At 36.7% G+C, this 20,436-nt stretch overlaps 1 protein-coding gene and 2 pseudogenes across 1 annotated transcript; all 3 read right to left on the bottom strand.

Moving 5' to 3' along the window:
* Window positions 1-4,199: 4,199 nt before the first annotated feature.
* LOC147917513 (olfactory receptor 11H7-like) lies at window positions 4,200-5,142 on the bottom strand (annotated as a pseudogene).
* A 2,243-nt stretch (window positions 5,143-7,385) lies between these two features.
* On the bottom strand, window positions 7,386-8,374 carry LOC101397134 (olfactory receptor 11H6-like; annotated as a pseudogene).
* A 5,925-nt stretch (window positions 8,375-14,299) lies between these two features.
* On the bottom strand, window positions 14,300-20,436 carry LOC101396869 (olfactory receptor 11H6-like). Its single transcript, XM_004421982.2, has 2 exons — window positions 20,411-20,436; window positions 14,300-15,206 (listed from the first exon to the last, which is right to left on the bottom strand). Exon 2 carries the CDS (start codon window positions 15,107-15,109, stop codon window positions 14,300-14,302), a length of 810 nt encoding a protein of 269 aa, XP_004422039.2. The 5' UTR covers window positions 15,110-15,206; window positions 20,411-20,436.

Raw genomic sequence — 20,436 nt, 5'->3', positions numbered from 1 at the left:
GCTGACATCACTTCCAATTTATCTATTTTTTATTTATTGCTTGAGTTTTGGTGTCATTGCCTAATCCAAAGCCATTGCCTAATCCAAGGTCACAAAGATTTACGTTTGTTTTCTTCTAAGATTTTTATAGTTTTAGGTCTTATGTTTAGGTCTTTGATCCATTTTGAGTTAATTTTTTTATTTGGGGTCAGATAAGGGTCAATTTATATTATTTGCATGTGATATTCAGCTGTCCCAGCACCACTTTTTGAAGAGACTATTCGTTCTCCATTGAGTTGTCATGGCATATTATTAAGAATTGATTGATCTTAGATATGTAGGTTTATTTCTGGATTTTCAATTCTAGTCCATTGATCTGTATGTCTATACTATGCCTCTAACATCTTGATTACCATAGTATTGTAGTAAGTTCTGAAATTGGAAAGTATGAGTTCTTTAACTTTGTTCTTCTTTTTTCAAGATTGTTTTGCCTTTTTTGGGTCTTTTCAGATTCCCTCTGAATTTTAAAATCAGCTTTTCCATTTCTGTAAAAAAGACCACTGGAATTTTGATAGAGATTTCACTGAATCTGTAGATCATTTAAAGGAATATTGTCTTTTTACAATATTAATATTTCCAATCTATGAGCATATCTTTCCATTTATTTAGATCTTAAATATCTTTCACAACGTTTTATAGTTATCAGTGCATAAGTCTTTCACTACCTTGATTAACTTCAATCCTAAGTATTTAATTCTTTTTGATGCTGTTGTAAATGGATTTGGCTTCTTAATTTTTCTCTTCTGATTATTCATTGCTAGTGTATATAAATACAACTGGTTTTTATATATTGACCTCATAGCCTGAAACTTTGCTAAATTCATTTATTAGTTCTAGTGTTTTGGGATTTTTTTGGTGTGAATTCTTTGTGATTTTCTATATATAGTTTCATATAGTTATCTGTGAATAGAGATAACTTTACTTTCTTGCTGGTTTGGATGACTTTTATTTATTTTTTTATTGCCAAATGGTACTGGCTAGAACTTCTAAAGCAATGTTGAATAGTCACTACTCAGTATTGTTGATGGAATTCTTTAAGCAATTAGGGTGAATCATGAAGTGGATACTAGTGTTCCTTTAATGAGTTCCAAGCCCTGGTTGCTGCGCTCCCAGCCTCTCCATAGTCCGTCAGTCATGCAGATCACCTCAGTTTCTGGGTGGGGTGAGAAAGAAGTAGGCCTCTTGGGCAGCACCCAAACAGCTGGGGAAGCTGGGAAGCTTTCACATTGTTGCTAAAGCAAGCATCCTTATCTTGTCCCTGATTTTAGGAGAAAAGCTTTCAGTCTTTCACCAGTGAATATGATGTTAGCTGTGGATTGTTTATAAATGTCCTTTATCATGTTGAGGAAGTTTTCTACTAATCTTAATTTGTTGAGTGTTTTTATCATGGAAGGGCATTGGATTTGTCTATTGACTTTTCTCCATCAATTGAGATGAGCATGTGTTTTTTTCCCCCTTCATTCTTTTAATGTAGTGCATTACATTGATTGATTTTCTTACGTTAAACCACTCTTGCATCCCATTTGGTGATGGTGTATAATCCTTTTAATATAGTGCTATATTCAATTTGGTAGTGTTTTGTTGAGGATTTTTGTATATATATTCATTAGAGATATTGATCTGTAGTTTATTTTCCTTTGATGTCTTCGTCTGGTTTGGTATCAGGGTAATGGCAGCCTAAATAAGTTAGGAAGTGTTCTCTTTTTTTTTTTATTTTTTGGGAGAATTTGAGAAAGATTGGTGTTAATCTTCTTAAATGTTTTGTAAAGTACATCACTGAAGTGATGTTGCCCTAGGTGTTTCTTTTTGGGCAGATTTTGATTACTGATTTGATCTCTTTACTTATTATAGGTATATTCAGATTTTCTATTTCTTTTCTACTGAATTTTCGTAGTTTATGTGTTTCTAGGAATTTGTGCATTTTGTCTAGGTTACCTAATTCATTGGCAAATTGTTCATAGTATTCTCTTATAATCATTTTTATTTCTGTAAGTTCAATAGCAATGTCGCCACTGTCATTTCTTTTTTTATTTTTTTCAGTAATTTGAGTATTCTTTCCTTTTTTCTTTGTTCTGCTAAAGGTTTGTCAATTTTGTTGATTTTTTTCAAGGCACCAACTTTTGATTTCATTGATTTTTCTCTATTATTTTTCTCTTCTCTATTTTGTTTATCATTGCTTTAACCTTTATTATTTTCTTCCTTCTATTAGATTTCAGTTTACTTTGCTTTTTTTCCCCCTAGTTATTTGAGTGTAAAGTTAGGTTATTGATATCTGATCTTTCCTTTTTTTTTTAATATAGATGTTTGCTGGTATAAATTTTCCTCCCAGAACTGCTCTCACTACATTATTTTCCCATTAATATAGATTTAAAATTATTGTTTTATGCATTTGATTTTTACATCACATAGAATAAAATAAGAGATACAAACCAAAAATACAATACTAGCTTTTATATTTATCTATGTAGTTACCTTTGCCAGTGTTTTTATATCTTCATATGGCTTCAAATTAGTGTCTATTGTCCTTTCATTTCAGCTTTTAGGACTCCTGTTAGCATTTTTTGGTAGGGCCGGTTTGCCAGAATTCTTAGTTGAGTTTTTTCCTTTAGCACTCTAAATATGTCATCCCACTGCCTTCTGGCCTCTCTGGTTTCTGATGAGAAATTGGCTGTTAATCTTACTTAGTATCCTTTGTTTATAATGACTCACTTCTCTTTTGCTGCTTTCAGGGTTCATTTGCTGTCTTTGTATTTGACAGTTTAATTATAACACGCCTCAGTGTGGATCTCTTTGGGTTTATTCTACTTGGAATTCATTGAGCTTCTTGGATATGTAGATTAATGTCTCTCATCACTGGGCAGTTTTTGATCGTTATTTCTTCAAATATTAATTCTGTCCCTTTCTTTCTCTCTCCTCTTCTTCTGGACTCCCATTATGTGTATATTGATATATTGATGGTGTGAAAAATGTTTCATTGGTGGGCTACTTATGAATTCTTTCATTGTTGGTTTCCGGTGACACACTCCATCTACACTAACTTTTGGGGTTGCCTTACCTCTACAAATAGTACTTTTGGGTGGAATACCTTTGGAGATGGTCCAAGTTGGTTACCTTCCATGAGCTCTAATGAAGCTAAATGTGGATGTTCTAAATTTGCTCTATTATTTGTGGAATTCAATTTGCTCCTGTTATAGCACATTTCTTTTTGCTTTTCTCTCAGAGCCAGCTTTTCAATACCATTTACATTTTTTTCCAAGTATGAATCAGGGAAAATACAACTCAAACTCCAGGGGACAAGGTCAAGTTTTATGAGTGGTTCTCTTGATGTCATCATCACTTTTATTATGGAGATTTCATGCTAACAACTCACCAAAGATATTCCTACTCACGGCTTCAATCAAACTTCCAGCCTCCACTTGTGCACTGCTGATGAGGATGATGAGCTAAGAATTGTTAAACTGGCTTTACTATCTCTTAGTGTATCCAACATTGATATGTGGAGTTTCTGCCAAAAATTCAGGACAACAGGCATTTTACATGGTATGTGTCTTTAAAGAATGGGTTAGACAGCCATGTAAGCAAATAACCAATTTGATTCATATCTCTTAGAGTTGTGTGGACACAGATTGCACATTGAAAAAGGTAAAACCTCCCTGGGAATAAAATTTAAGCATTTTTTTCTTTTGCAGGTGTAGATTCACTCTAAGCCAACATCTATTGCCAATCTTCCTTCTTTTTTTCTGTCTCCCCCAAAGCCCCAGTACACAGTTGTGTATAGTTGTATGTTCTTCTGGTCCTTCTATGTGAGCCACTGCCACAGCATGGCTACTGACAGATGAGTGGGGTGGTTCCATGCCAGGGAACTGAACCTGGGCTGCCAAAGTGGAGCATGCCGAACTTTAACTACTAGGCCACCAGGGCTGGCTCATATTAATATTTTTAAAAAAGAGTTATTTTTACCCTGTGCCAGGTGGCAATCTCTTCCTGTGGAAGCACATTTATGAAACTAAACGCACATCAAAATATGATCAAATACATGATGAATTTTGCTTTGCACAAAAAGTCCATGATGGTTATGAATAAACCCAAGTCAGTTCGAGTTGGAAGAAGATTACTCTTCCACTTGCAGAAAGAGAGTCATTGGGTTTCACAAAACCTGTTCATGAGGTTTGGATAATTCTCATTCTACAAAAGACATGACAGAGGGAAAATTTCATGTCCCTGTTGCATATGCTATAGATGGGGGGGGTTTAAGACTAGTGTCACTACAGAGTATATCAGTGTGATGATTTATGCATAGAAACTGAGTTGTCAGGTGTGGGACTCACATACATCACCACTATGGTTCCATAGCATAGGGAAGCCACACCTAAGTGGGATCCACAGGTAGAGAAGGCCTTTTGCCACCCAGCTGAAGAAGGAACCTGAAGCACAGCTCTGATCACCAGGGTTTACGACCTAAGGATGTACAAAATGGTGAGAATGATGATAAGAGAGCTCACAGAATGGAATACATGTTCTATGATGGGTGTAGGGGCACAAGACAATGCCATCAGTGGGTCCACATCACACAGAAAGTCATTAATGATGTTGGGACCACAAAAGAGTAGTTGATAAATGAAGAAAATAGGACTTGAATGTCTGAGAAAACCAATCAACCAGCAAAGAGACACCAGAATGGCACAGAGCTGGCCAGTCATTACAGAGGGATAGTGCAGTGGATGGCAGGTGGCCAGGTACTGATCATAAACAGTGACACAGAGGAAAGCATTCAGTTGTGCCCAGGGAAAAGAAGAAGGAGAATTAAGTGAAGCAACCAGAGAAAGATATGATCTCGGTTTTGGAAAGAAAATTGACCAGCATGTTGGGGACTGTGCAGGTCACATACCAAATCTCTAGGAAGGAGAACTTGGCCAGGAGCATGTGCATAGGGGTGTGGAGTCAGTGGTCCCACCTCATTGCACAAATTATGGCCATATTCCCAGTCAGAGTCAAGAGGTAGACAAAAAACGTCATTTAGAAAAGGATGATCTGCATTTTCCAGGGACCAGGAAAGCCCAACAAGACAAATTGTGTCACAGTAGATATCCCTGACTTATTCATGGTCTCCAGACTGTGCAGAGAAGATAGATAGATAATGATAAGTCACTTTGCTGCTGAGACATTTGAACCTTTCCTTGGGATAGGGAGTTTGATTGATGCAGGCAAATGTATTGAATATTTTAAAAGAAAACTTGAATAAATTCTGCCCTATTCTGAATGAGCACTTTGGTCCTGATTCTTTGTAAATGTACAATTCCAGGCAGCTTGAACTTTGTCAGTGGACAAAATCAGTTAAATTTTATCTTCATTTGATATAAAGAAATCTTGAAATAGAGACAAAAATGGTTTGTCTTACATCTGATTTTTTTTCGGTGAAAGCTGTTCATATATAGCAATTAGTGCTATTCACTTCAAAATGTGAGGACACACATGCTATCATCTTAAAATAGATTTGAGTCTGACACTTTTTACCAATTTGAATGGTTTGAGCTTTGACATTATATCAGATTCTCTCCCTTTCTCTCTCTTTCTCGAGGTATTTCCATTAGGAAAATTTATTTTCTATAATTTTTTTTTCAGGATACCAGAAGAAAATCAGAAAAAGTATTCAGGTAATAAATTCTTCATATAGTTTGCTATTTACTATTTAACAATATTTATAAATTGGTATTTAATCCTTTGTTTTTAGCAATGAAAAGTCACTATTATTCATTCTCTGATGACTAATTTCACATGGTAATTTATCATGCTGCATATACATTTAAACTATATATCATTAAAGATGAATATAACATATGAAATGTATTGGAGAAGGAAATTAAAATCACCAAGAAATTTTCTTTTAAAGCTCTTCTTACTGCTGCCACAAGTTTCTCTTAAAATTCACTATTTGGAAGATATGACTTTAATCTATTTAAGAAATAGCCCCCAATTTTCAAAATAACAAAAAACAAGGGAATCAAAGATGTTTCAAAATAATTATTTACCTATTCCAAAATTTGCCCTTATACCATTTAGAACACCATCACCAAAGAAGATGTCTTTTTAAGAATCAAATACAATTCAGATAAAAGAGCACAATGATAGCTTCAACACATTGGCATCTCCAGAAATATTTTAACAAGATACTTTTACCTTTTTTGACTGATGAGGAGAATTTTCCTTAAAAATAATTTTGACATAAATGGTGTATATAGAATATTTATAGTATTCACTGAACATAATCAAATAGAAACAATCACATATTCATTGAGGTCATATTAAGTAAGACAAACATGTTTATAATAACGCAGCTATTGCAGGGTCACTAAATTAGTAATGCATAAAGTGAACTATGAACTACTCATCTAATCTAGAACCTACTCATCTAGAAGCAAACATAGTCTTCCTATTGAGCTGATTGTGTTAAAGCAGGTTGGAGTCTTGTGGACAAAAAAACAAGAAGACAAGAAAACTGAAAAAGGAGGATAAATTCTTCCTAATTTTTAAAACTAGGATGATTATGAAGAACTAAACTAACTTCATTGATGATCATTTTGTTGAGACACCATGAAAAAATGGTTCCCCACTATGGGAACTCTGTGCTTTCCTACAATATGTTTAGGGCATTGTTACTCCATATTGCAAGTGATATTGGGGCTGTCACAATTGATACGGGGAGGAAGCACTATGAGTAAAGATGCCCAATTGGGAGAAAATGTATTTTAGGTAAAATAAGAAGATTAGTCATTGTGAAATGCTGGGCTTAGATAGTGGATCAGTAGGAAAGAAGGCCGAATGGAGCAGTCTACTGAATGAGGGCTTTGAATGGCAGGAAGACGAGTTTGTACTTTATCTCTAAGTGACAGAAGTATGAATGTATACTCCGTTTTTGGTGTGAAAGCCCCAAACAATGAAAATGTCCATTACTAGGTGTTTTTTTTTTGGTTTCCCTTTGACCCATTGTCTTTTAGAATACTTATTTTCTGAATTTAGAAGATTGCACTCTCCCTTGAAAGGCTCTACATACATATGCATTTGATTCCTTCCTCTAGCTAAGAGTAAACCAGCAAAGATACGCAACGTTAAAAGAACATGTATATCATAACATCATATAAATACTCAGTGAGTCATGCATGTTTAAAATGTTTTATTGAGCATTTATCATCGATGAACTGAACTTTAATTGCTAAGGAAATGTGAAGAATGTGTCTCTCCCTCTACTTAAGTATGAGCCAGACATGACTTACTAAGGCCATTCTTCATTGTTTTTATAAAAAAGTAAGTTGAGAAGTGACAAATTCTACTTCTTTTTCAAAGAAGTCTCAGTTTTGGTTAATTCTTAATCCAGGACTTTCTTTAGGGCATCTTTCATGTTTTTGTTTCAGAGGCTATAGATAATGGGATTTAAAAGCGGAGTCACTGCTGAGTATACCAATGTGACAATCTTCTGCATTCCTGTTGGTCTCCCAGCTGTTGGGCTCACCTACATCACCATAAGGGTTCTATAGAATAGAGACACCACCATGAGGTGGGACTCGCATGTGGAGAAAGCTTTAGTTCGACCAGCACCGGAGGCAACACAAAGCACAGCTCTGAGTACCAGAGTATAAGATACTAAGATGGAGATGCAGGGCCCAAAGATAATCACTGAGCTGAAAGTGTAACAGATAAGCTCAGTGGAAGGAGCAGGGATGCAGGCTAGTGCAAACAATGGGCCTGGGTCACACACGAAGTGGTCAATGATGTTGGGTCCACAGAAGGCAAGTTGGGAGATACGAATAATGGGGATTGGATAGTAGAGAAATCCACTCACCCAGCAAACACACACCAGGATCACACTGAATTTCCCAGTCATGATGGAGGGGTAATGTAGTGGGTGACAGATGGCCAGGTAGCGATCATAAGCCATAACTGATAAGAAGAAACACTCTGTTATACCCAGTGAAAAAAAGAAATAGAATTGGAGGAAGCAGCCAGTGAAGGAGACAGTCTTGCTGTCAGAGAGGATGTTGACCAGCATGTTTGGGACAGTGGAGGAAATGTACCAGATCTCTAAGAAGGCAAAGTTTCCCAAGAAGATGTACGTGGGCTTGTGAAGTTGCCTGTCCCATTTCACTGCACAGACAATAGCCCCATTTCCCAGCAGGATCAGGAGATAGACCACCAGGATTAATGAGAAGAAGAAGTTCTGTATCTCTCTTTGACTAGGGAAACCCAGGAGGACAAACTTAGTCACAAAATGCATTGTGTTCTGGGATCCCAAAGCTGTTAGAGAAACAGAAGTAACCAAGCAGTGAATAATAATGAACATTTGTAGTTTTTGCTGACAGATTACTTGAAAATATATGAAATATTTTTACGTACATTATCTCATTTGGTCTTCCATATGACCATTTGAGCTGTAGGGAGGTGTGCTTTATCCTTCTCTTTTACAGATAAGCAAACTGAAGTTCAGAGAGATTTAAAGGGTTTACTTAAATGTGCAAAGGCAGTAGCCCCTAGATACACTGGTCCATATGGAGATTGTTTTGGAACAAACTCTACTTCATTTCAAATATTTCCGTATTCAAATATGATTTCTTTGGGAGGCCATCATTTTCCCTGGCTTGTTTCCCGCTAAGCTGCATTTGGAGGGGCTTTACATCATGACGAGGCTCTTGAGCTACCTTGTAGCTGGATATGTCAAATTCCCTCATATATAAAACCACGTGCCTTTGTTTTTGCTAAGAATTAAGCCCAAAACACCATAACTTGTCCATCCATCATCTTGCTTTTATCCAAATTAAATAATGAATAGAGAGGTCACCTTAGGATGTGCTGAGACCACAAAGATCTTTCTCATGTTGGCTGAATTAAGAGTTGAGAGTTGAGGCAGGACTAAATACTTGGATATTCTGCTAACAACCATCCTAAAACTATTGGTCCAGGCTTATTTCTATGTCCTAAAGTTTCCTGGTTAAAGTTCAAAATATTTGGCTTGGTAAGCCAACCATTAATATTTTAAATTTAGTAAGATATTGACTACAAATTTAGGATAATTGACCATATTATTTATTAATGTCAATGGTAAGATACTCACAAAATTGCATCCTTATGCCGTTGATATGATCTTCAGAGAGAGAAAGTCCTGCTTCTCAGTATTTGTCCAGACCTGGAGCAAACTCAGAGGATAAATGTTTGATTGCCAAGGTAACATTGGATATTTGTATCAATTAACAATATTTTTAGAATGATGAAAAATATTCTTTCTAATAAACATGATTTCAATGAAAATCTAAAGTTTGTCCAAGTGATTTATTTCAATGGAATATAATTATAATGACCATATGTGTCAATTTCTAGGAGAGTTGTAATTTCAAATATACTTCCCATAACTATACCTATATTTGCCAAACCACATGCTGTCATTTTTGTTTGGAAAATATAGTTACTGGGCTTGAGATAAGAAAAAAGTTGAATGCTGAATTTAAATTGTAGCACATTATCCATTTACTTATTCATTTAGGCATTTAACAAATGTTTATTCACCATTTATTATATTTCTAGCAGTGTGCTAAGCTCTGGGGTACAATCGTAAACATGAAAAATAAAATTCCTTCCATTTTGGAACTTCTGGTTTATAAAAGCAATCAGGACTGCCACCTACATCTGTACAGTCATGTCCCTGTGTGACAGTGGCTTCCTTGAACTGTGTGTTTCACAGCAGGCCCACCTATACGCTGTGGGCCTGAAAAAAGATATTTATTCCAGTCAGGAATAACATAGATAAATCTATGTAGTGACAGTAGTAGCATGATGGCCAACTTTATTTCACATAAATGTGATATTTTGGGCTTTTCAAGATGGTAGGCAGAGACAAGAGACATGAATCGACTTAGTCTATCCCTAGGCAAGAAAGTTATGGCACAGAGAAGAGAAATATAATTCCAAGTCATGGTTTTTGACCTGGATCCAGATCTCATAAGTCTTAACTCCTATTTGGTCTATTGACTTCAAAATGTCTAAGACCTTTTGACATCTATGTTGCAGTGAAATTTTAGTTATCTGTGGAATACAGGATCACAGTAAGATGGCTAAATGAACTTTACAGGTAACTTGAAATCTCACTGCATACCTTTCTATTGCCTCTACCTCCAAAGTAAATCTATTGGTAGCTCAAATGGAAAATTTAAATCCACCTCTTTCATCTCTCTATTCACCTCAAGTGATACAGGAAATGAACAGATGGAGAAAAGATGGGCAACCCACTCTGTATGAAGTGACAAGGAAGTCAGATCCTCCTCCATAACCCCAACGACTTGCTTGAGATTTAACCACTTGCCCAGGGAAGAGCACTTTTAAGATTATAAGTGCAGCGATCCTTCTTCCTTTAAACATTTATATATATTTTTTTGTATGAGAAAGATCAGCCCTATGCTAACATCTGCCAATCCTCCTCTTTTTTTGCTGATGAAGACTGGCCCTGGGCTAATATCCGTGCCCATCTTCCTCCACTTTATATGGGATGCCGCCACAGCGCGGCTTACCAAGTGGTGCATCGGTGCGCGCCCGGGATGTGAACTGGTGAACCCCGGGCCGCCGCAGCGGAGCGTGTGTGCCAAACCGCTTGTGCCACGGGGCTGGCCCCTAAACATTTATATTTTTAAGGTTAACCTCTAGATAAATCCAAAGGGTAAGAGAGTCTGCTGGCCTGCTTCTTTCTCAGTTGCCACTTGCCAACAACTCTGAAAAAATAAGAACAGCCTGCTTTAATAGCTCTTGCTGAAGGATATTTGTCAATCAAAACTTAGATATTAGAAACAAAGTGGTACAAGACTCAGGCTATATTCTAACTGAAGGAAATTTAATGGCCCCCCGCCCTGCAAATATCCAAGACATTTGAGCACTATTTTCCCTAAGTGAGTTGTATAGTGGGAGCTCTGTACCAGAGTGAGCCCTTATTGTGACTGTATCACCTGAGCAGTCCTCAGAGTGTGTTGGGATAAGAGAACTGCAGGGCCTAACACGTTGTTCCTACAAAGAACAAAGGCCACAGAATTAACAGATTTACAGAAAAGCCAGCATGCTCTTTGTATCTGACAGCAGTGGGTGTGCAGGAACAGTGATGCGCCGATTCAGGCAGACTTTTCTTACATACCTGTTGGTGTTTCTGGATCCAAGGGGAAGATGTGAGAGAAACTCTAGCTACAAGGTTGTCCTCATTACACAATCTAAAAGCTCGTTCATGGATGGGGAGCAGTATTTGTGGCTCCAGAGACTTGCTTCCTTTAGTATTCGGAACCAAGTGAAATGTATTTTTCATGTCAGTGATTATTCATGTTTACAAGTCTCTCCTGAATAGGATTCACAGTTCCCCAGTGTGCTCGCTGGGAGGCACCTAGTTCCCTGTGCATGTATCTCTGTGTTTGCACCTAATCCCACCTATATTAGTGTATATTTCCTCCAGTGGTCTGACTAGTGGACATAGAGGTCAGGATAAATATCCAAGAGAGGCCAGGGAAAGTTTCCTGTTTGTGGAGATGTCCTTCCTCGAAGGAAATGATCTGCTTAGGGAGTGGGGTGGGGGAGAGGAGCGAGAGGGACAGGCTAATGGGAGAGAAGAGAAAGAGAAAGAACATATGTGCGTGTGTGTGTATGTGTGTGTGAGCTTCTCTCCAAACTAGACTTGCTTTATTATTCGTGCCAAACCTATAAACACTTAAATTTAAAAAATTCTTTGTCTATACATAGTTTACTTAATTTTGTTATGTTCAACACGAGATAAAGAATCTCCTTTTTCAATTTGAAGTATAGCTTGAACACGTTTGAAGAAATTTAGTTTTCTGTAAAAGCAGATTTGTAATGTAATTGATTTACATGATGAAATATTAGTGAAAATGAAAGTTTAGCCCTGTAAATGGCTCAGAGGTGGGAAGTATGAAGTTTTTCATTGCTATCAGGGGAAGGAGAACAAACAAGATAAGGTAGAGAATCTGAGGGGGAAATAAATTCGACGACAGCAAGAGTTCAAGTACAGAACACTACTGAGGTTAGGAGTGAGGCTGTGTAAGGACAGAGCAGGTTCTCAACAATGTAGTCCCTGTACTGACACTTTTAACGTCACTTGAGAACTTGTTAAAATGCAAATTCTCAGGCTCCACCCTGACCTACTGGGTGAGATACTCTTGAGTGTGGGGCCCAGCCATCTGTTTTAACAAACTTTCCATGTGTTTCTCGCGCATGCTGAAGTTTGAGAACGACTACGTAAATGATAGAGCATAAGGATGGGTATGTTTGAAACAGCTTGGAAGTTCGGAAGGGATTTCAGTAGGATCAGGAATTAAGTGGTTTGGAGGCAGGGTTAAGGATATTTGTAGGGAACATTGGCACTTGAGTCTGAGTTATAGGTGATGTTGTATCTGGAAAAGCAGGATTGGATTTAAGCATGTGGAAGGGTTTGTAAAGAGGCCTGGGATAGTCAGGGAAATGGTGGAGAAGATTATTCAGGCATCATATGACAGGGTGTGACCTGGGATAAGAAGAGGGCACTGGGTGGTAGCAGAGTTCAACCTAAAGAGAAAGTGTTGGGTATTAGATAGAAAACCAGGACAAAGAAAATATAGATCCTAGCATGATTGTTTTCACTTATTAGCCACAAGATCTTGGTGAGCTCATTTTTTTAAATTTTAGCTACATACTCACGTGTCTTGTGTACCCTACAGGGCTGATATGAGAATGAAATGAGATTATAGATATGAAAATATTTTGTAAATGTCTATATAAACATAATATGATTAAATGTGGTTCAAGAGCCTCAGGAGTGGATTCCTAACTTTACATTATCTCTTAAGATTGTCATGAAAACATCTTTCCAGAATTACAATTTCTTTTCTTAGGATCTAAGAGGACTTTCCGTTCCTCCTGGGCAAATGAGCTCCCTGGCTTGTTCCCCTCCCCAAATGTATATCCACAATAACAGGTTAAAATACAAATTCCTTTAAAAAGAAACAATTTTTTTTGACAGCTAGAAATAAGAGTTTTAAAATGCCCATGCCTCTATCTAGTCTATTGTCAACAAAATGGTCATGGGGATGACCCTTTTATATAGTAAATAGGACCATGTTATTCCTCTGCTAAAAACTTTCCAGGGTTTTCCATCTCATGCAGAATTAAATATCCTTACTATGGCTTATAAGGTCCTGCACAATCTGTCCCTCTGTTCATTCTCTTTGACTTCATCTCCCATATTCTTCCCCTTAATTTCTCTACTCCAGCGAGACCAATCTTGCTGTGCCTTGAACACAATCCTGCCTTAGGATGTTAGAGAGAACCTACTTTCCTCCATCTGGAATGCTCTTTCCTCAGCTGTCTACGTAGCTCATTCTCTCATCTTCTAGCTTTTGCTTAAATGGTGCCTTCTCAGTGTTTCCTTCCTTGATCATCCTATTTAAAATTTCTTCCCTTTCTCCCACACTTCCTGCCCTTGTTCCCCTTTCTCCATAATGATTATCACTCTCTGACGTGCTATATATTTTATTTTTTTTTTATTGTCTATCCCCCACTAGAAAGTAAACTTCATATGGATAATGGTTTTTGACCATTTTGGTCACAGTGTATCTTTAGTACCTAGAAGAGTGCCTAGAACATAGTAAATGCTCAATCAATCTTTGTTGAAAGAATTACTATGTTTTTATCTGATGTTAAAAACATGTATCACTTTTATCTGATATTAAAGCATGAAATTTTCAGTCTATCCCTAATTTGGAAGATTCTCAACCATGAAGAGCCAAGGAGATAAGAAAGTTGTTGTTATTAAAACCTTTAGGTATGTATCCATTAGGCATTTAAATTAGATTCTTTATTCACTTTAAAAAATATTGGACTGTCTTAAGACATGCCTTCAGTACACCAATGATGATCCACCTGGGATAACTGCTCTTTTTCTATCTTCCACCCCCATCCCCAGTAATGAAAACTAAAACAATATGCAATAGCACAGATATAACGTCCTCATATCACTATCTACTGCAGTTATCCATGTTGAAAATATTGTTGTTACCTTTGGAATGTAGTATGAAACAACTGTGGCTTAGCTCTGCCCAGGTTAGTTCAAGAATAAAACTTTGAGGGATCCTATTGAAAAATATCTTCTTTACAGTGTTCATTGGAGAATTAGCAGCAGTTAATGAAGATTTTCTTAATTAATGTTTTATGTCTGGACAGTAGTTTACTTGGTCTCATGTAGATTCACTTATATTCATTTTATCCTTAGGACTTGCTTCAGTGCAGCCTTCATTTCCTTGTTTCGTAAGCTGTAAATCAGAGGGTTTAAGAAGGGAGTCACCACGGAGTAGAACAGAGTCATAATCTTCTGCATTTCAGCTGGGTTATCAGCTGTGGGGCTCCCATACATTGCCAAAAGGGCCCCAAAGAATAAGCACACCACCGTCAGATGTGATCCGCAGGTGGAAAAGGCCTTCTGCCGGCCAGCTGCTGAAGGGACTTTTAACACAGCTGTCAGTAAAAGGGAATAGGAGCTAAGGATGTACAGAAGAGTGAGGATGATAATGAGGGAGCTCAGGATATAGAAGACGATCTCAATGACAGGGGCTGGGGCACAGGACAGAGCCATCAGTGGGTCCATGTCACACACGAAGTGATCGATGGTGTTGGGTCCACAGAAAGGCAATTGAGAGAGCTGCACAGTGGAGACAGAGTAACTAAGGAACCCAAACACCCAGCAAAGAGACATCAAGATACAGCAGAATCGTTGGGTCATGACTGTTGGGTAGTGCAATGGGCGGCAGATAGCAAGGTACCGATCGTATGCCATGATGCAAAGGAAATATGCCTCAGTTGTACCAAGGGAAGTAAAAAAATATAACTGGAGGAAACAGCCAACAAAAGAGATGGATTTTGTCTCTGAGAGCAAATTGGCTAGCATACTGGGCACAGTGGAGGTAATGTACCAAATTTCAAGGAAAACAAAGTTCCCTAGGAGAATATACATAGGGGTATGGAGCCGTTGGTCCAACCTCACAGCACAGACAATGATTCCATTTCCCATTATGGTAAATATATAGATCCCAAAGAACAGTGCAAAGAGGAACCTTTGCAACTCCTGACAACCAGGGAAGCCTAGGAGGACAAATTCAGTCACAGTGCTTGTCGCTGAGTTGTTCGTGAATCCCAGGGCTGCAGAGAAGACAGAAAACATTATTATGCAAGCTGTTTGTTTCCTGAAAAAGTTGTAGGAAACCTGTGCAAGGTACATATGGTGGCTATTTGGCAATTAGTTTGGAATAACCCATCCATTAACTCCTGGCTCTTATTTAAAAGCCACCAATCAACAATCCCAGTGATCCCAAATTTCAATAAACTTGGGTTTATAACAATGGAATATGTAGATTTTTTGGATTTTCCTTATCAACGGATTAGGTTAAAAAAACTTCTCTTTCCTTTGAAATTTTGGAAACTCAGAAGCACTACAGTCTATGAAAGGCAGCAAAGTGGTTATCGGTTTGTATTTCTTTTTTCCACCCTTAGTTGAATTATTTCTAACAGAACAGGTTTTAGTCTGAGAACTTTTTAGCCAAGCTTTAGGAGTCGAATAACTATTTTTTTGACATCTCTCCCCAAGTAGAAAGTACTTGACATAGTTTTCAGATACTCTAAAGCTGTGTATGTTCATTATGTACTCTGAATTATTCTGTTTACATCAGAATAATTTTCTCTCCTAACATATTAATGAATTATAAGACTAAGCATAGAAACCAAAAGGAGAGGTCATAGTAATATTTTTTGGGAGAGTAGATAGTTAATACTTAACTCAGAATATTCCTTGAATTGACTTGATGCTTTTATTTTAAACTCCCCTAATTTGTCAATTGAATCTCCACAATCCTAAACAAATGAAGTGTTTTAAATAATTATACCATAAATATCTCATTCAAATAAACAATTTGTTTCAAAATATATGGTTCAGCTACTTAAAAGGATTCACTCTTATGTTCTTATGTTGTCCACATATCGCAGATGATGGGTTTCAGCATTTCTGACTGAAATCTCACCTGCCCACTTGCAGGCAAGTCAGAATCTTAATAAGCTGTGAAAGTTCAGTTATCAAAAGTCAGATAGAAAAACAAAAAAGCAAACACTACATAGGTCTAAACACTATGTAGGTTGCAAAGGTCAATTCGAGCTGGACACAAATGTTATTTTCTTTTTTTTTCATTTTGGTTATACACAAACCATATGTAAAAAATATTCAATAAGCCTTCTCCAAATGCAAGGATATATTTTAACATTAAGCGATGAGTACAACATTTCAAATAATTTAAAACGCTTATGTGTTGTTATTTCATTTTTTTAAATGCTGCAAATTCTATAAATGCTACATTTACCTTACCAAAATAAAATTTACTTCCAAAATAAAAATACTTTTTTTTTTTTTTTTGTAATTAGGGACATGAAAAATTTAGAAGCAGAAAAAACAAACCCACTTACCAGAATAAATAAATTTTAACTCTTTAGGGAATTACATTCCTCTCTTCTTTAAAAGTTAAAATGGGATTTTTCTCAATACATTGTTTTATAACTTGTTTTTAACCTAATATATTTTACTCTTTTTTGCCATGTCAAAAATATAGCTCTACACTATCAGTTCAATGACTGCATTATCTTCCACAGATTTAATCAACTCCCTAGTGAGAGATTTAGACTGTTATCCATGTTTTTAATATAATAAGCACTCTCTTAATATTCTTAAGCGTGTATCTGCATATACTTGACATAAAGTGAGCCTATAATGATTAAAAAATTAATAAATAGATGAATCAATGTACTCTGTCCTAGTTTTTGATGAAGACTTTAGATATCCTTTTGATACCTATCGTTTACTAAAGTCATCAAGCCAAACTCTATTACATATAAGATGAATTCCTGATTAATATTTCCATAGCATTTTATATGTGTATCTACTACAGCATGTGCCATGATGACTAAATCATGTGTTTCCCTGGAGACTGAAAACTTCCATTCATGAATGACGTTAAATTTACCTTTATATTCTCATTGACTGAATTTCTGGTGCATAGTAGGCACTGGTTGAATGAATTAATGGTTGAATGAATTTCACACTTGCCAATGCTGACACCAAAAAGGTAATATGCTGAGTTTGTGAAAATCACCATCACCAAGCACCGAAACTGAATATCACTGGGCAGAACCTTATGTGACTCTTACGTGACCAAACTTGTAGCAAGGTCAAGGTCACATTTAAACCTGTGCCCCAGTAATCTCTCCTTGCCTCATATCCCTGCCATGTTTGTGTCCAGTCTAAATATAAGCCTCTCTATTAATTCACCTTCTTCTTTTATTTTCAAACCTATAATCACCATTCTGCTCAGTACTCTTATTCTGTCTTTTTCTTCATAAGAGCTCTCTCTCCCTTTTGTACTTTGCCTCATTCAAGTACTTGCTTCTTGGTGAATGGCTCCACTCTCCATTCACTAATCCACTTAGCATTTGCTAAAGCCAAAAACTTGAGAGTCATTGAAGACAATTCCTAATTCTGTCACCTCGTGTACGCAGTCAATCACCAAATCCTGTTGATTTTACCACACAAATGTTTTTCAAATCTGTCTTGGGCCCATAGGAGATCAATGTAAATACTTTCTTTGTTTGAAGGGTCTAGTAGTGGAGTGGAGGAGGTACACATATAACCTAGAAAGAAAAATGAGCCTCTTTAGGAAGGACTGAAGACGTAGTTTTAGGAGGAAAGCACATGGTCTGTTGAGGAAGGAATAAATCACCCACCCTGGCCATCTATGTGGTGACATACCACAGCTGGATCAGGTTCACAAATGTTTGACTCAATCCAGTAATACTTAACTCAGTAGTTCTGTTATATCTCTGTATTTAAAGGAAAAGAAATGATAATGTCACATTGATTTGGGTTCAAATACTGTATAATATACTATGTGCTCTTGGGTAGGTTAACACCTATATTTCAGAGCTCTTGTGAAAATACTGTTGAATACATATGCCTCATACAGTTCCTGAAATATACTAGGACCTGAAAAATTTATAGCTGTTGTTGTTAATGATACTACTACAAACAAATATGATTACCAAGTAACTAGGATACATATTTTTAGCATAATCATTTAAAAACTTAAATGAAAAAAAATAAACTTAAGTGAACCTAAAAGACTAGATTAAAAAGTCACTGAGTTCCAATGTATCACACAGCAAAGCTATGGACAGTACTCTTTGGTTGCTCAGATTTATTTTACTGACCTTCTTGTATATTCTGGCACGTAAAAAGATACAGCTTGGTCTGATGTAAAGGAAGAAGACATTAAATCATAGTAGTGTTAATAATTTAAGATACAAAAAATAAATGATTAAAGGAAGGACACTACATTACCTTTGATGTGCATACGAGTAAGTGGGAATAAGTTATATTTAATGAGGGGCATTGTAAAAAATGCGTTATTGAGTGCAAGATTAAACAGTTTTCTAATACTAAATTATATAATTTATCAAATTTCTGAATAATAAGGCTTTCCTTTGTGAATCATTAGGCAAGAAATTTTCAGGGGTTGTTAATTTGAGGGAGATCTGAGGAGCTGGGGAGTGGAGTCAACAGTTCATATAACAAAACTTATTATTATGTTACTGGAGATACAGTGGATGAAATCTCATCTCCAGAAACGTAAAACCCAAAACAGTGTGCAAAACTATATTAATATTAAAATGGGATTCCACCGGAGCTAGCATCCATTTGTCGATGTCTTAGAAAAAATACAGTGACGCCTAGACAGGGAGAAAATTTACTTACCCTTCATCATAGGGCTAAGTTTAGACAAAGCTGGGAATAAACACTGAATCTATCTTCTCATTGATGCCTCTCTTTTCTTTACTTAGAATCAAAACCCAGGGGCCTGACCCTGAGAATTCTGGGATATATAAAGTTAGCTGCTGACACTCCCTTTCCTGCCTTCCTGAAGTGCTCATAATAAACAGTCACAGCGATAGGGTACTTCTGTTGGGCAATAGGATAGCCAGCGAAAAGAAGTGCAGCCCTATAAACAGTCCTCGATGTGTGGGCCTCAGATGGCATATAGATATTCTCATCAAGGACAATATAAGAGACCTCAATCACCCCCTGGCACCCAGATCTCTCACTTGCCTTGCTCAGCAGAGGAAATTCAACAGGTGAATTTTATACATTTTTTACTTTTGCTGTAGAGCAGCTGAAAGAAGTGAGGCAGGAACCTCATGAGGAAATTCCAAAAAGGGGGTACAGGTGAATGACCGGGAAGGGAGTATTGTTGAGACTCCCAAGGGTGCAATTAAAGTTGTGTCTAAGAGAGTATTGTGAAGTCTTCAGTCTCCCCTTGGGCTAGATTATAACTCCCTCAAGACTCCTTGGTGTTACGTCCTTTCCTTATCCACAGTTTTCATATAGTTTAGGTTAAATTGGCTCCCAAGGCCAAGGCAGGAATAATGTCTTAAACGCAATGTGGAGATATGTGTTGATTTCCAGAGAATTTCTTTTTGTTTTCTGGAAAAGTCTTTTTCACTGTGAAATATAGAGAATGTTCACAATGTACATTGTTTATACTCCCTGGGACTGTGTTTTCTTCACAAAATTGACATCTGTAAATTTTTGCTTCCAGTCCTCAATTACTGATAGACTCTTTGTTTTCTAGTTGTCCTATCTGTTCTTTGTTTCTTTATTTCTCCTTTCTTGTTTTCTTTTGGGTTATTCAAGTATTTTTATTATTTTGCTTCCCTATTATCTTTTTTGGATGGATTTAAAATATTTTTTATTGTGGTAAAATATATATAACATAAAAATTATCATTTTAATCATTTTTAAGTGTACAGTTCTGTGGCATTAAGTGCATCTACATTGTTGTGCAGTCATCACCTCCATCTGTCCCCAGAAATTTTTCATTGTCCAAATTGGATCTCTTTACTCATTAAACAATAACTTCCATTCCAGTCTCCCCCAGCCCCTGGAAACTACCATTCTACCTTCTATCTCTATGAATTTTACTACTCTAGGTAACTTATGTAAGTGGAATCACACAAAATGTGGCCTTTTGTGACTGGTTTATTTTCCCTAGCATAATGTCTCCAAGGTTCATCCATGTCACAGCACACGTCAGAATTTCCTTCTTTTTTAATGCTGAATAATTTTCCATTGTTATGGTATACAGCGTTCTATTTATCTATTCATCTGTTGAAGGACACTTAGGTTACTTCCATCTTTTGACTATTGTGAATAATGCTTCTATGAACATAGTTGTACAAATATCTGTTTGATTTCCTGCATTCAATTCTTTTGGGTGTCTACCCAGAAACGGAATTGCTGGATCATAT

Source organism: Ceratotherium simum, chromosome 3, assembly GCF_057802395.1.
Source record: "Ceratotherium simum simum isolate JZ-2026a chromosome 3, ASM5780239v1, whole genome shotgun sequence".
Lineage (NCBI taxonomy): Eukaryota > Metazoa > Chordata > Mammalia > Perissodactyla > Rhinocerotidae > Ceratotherium > Ceratotherium simum.
Note: the sequence above shows the minus strand (reverse complement) of the source record. Positions and strands in the feature narration are given on the sequence as shown.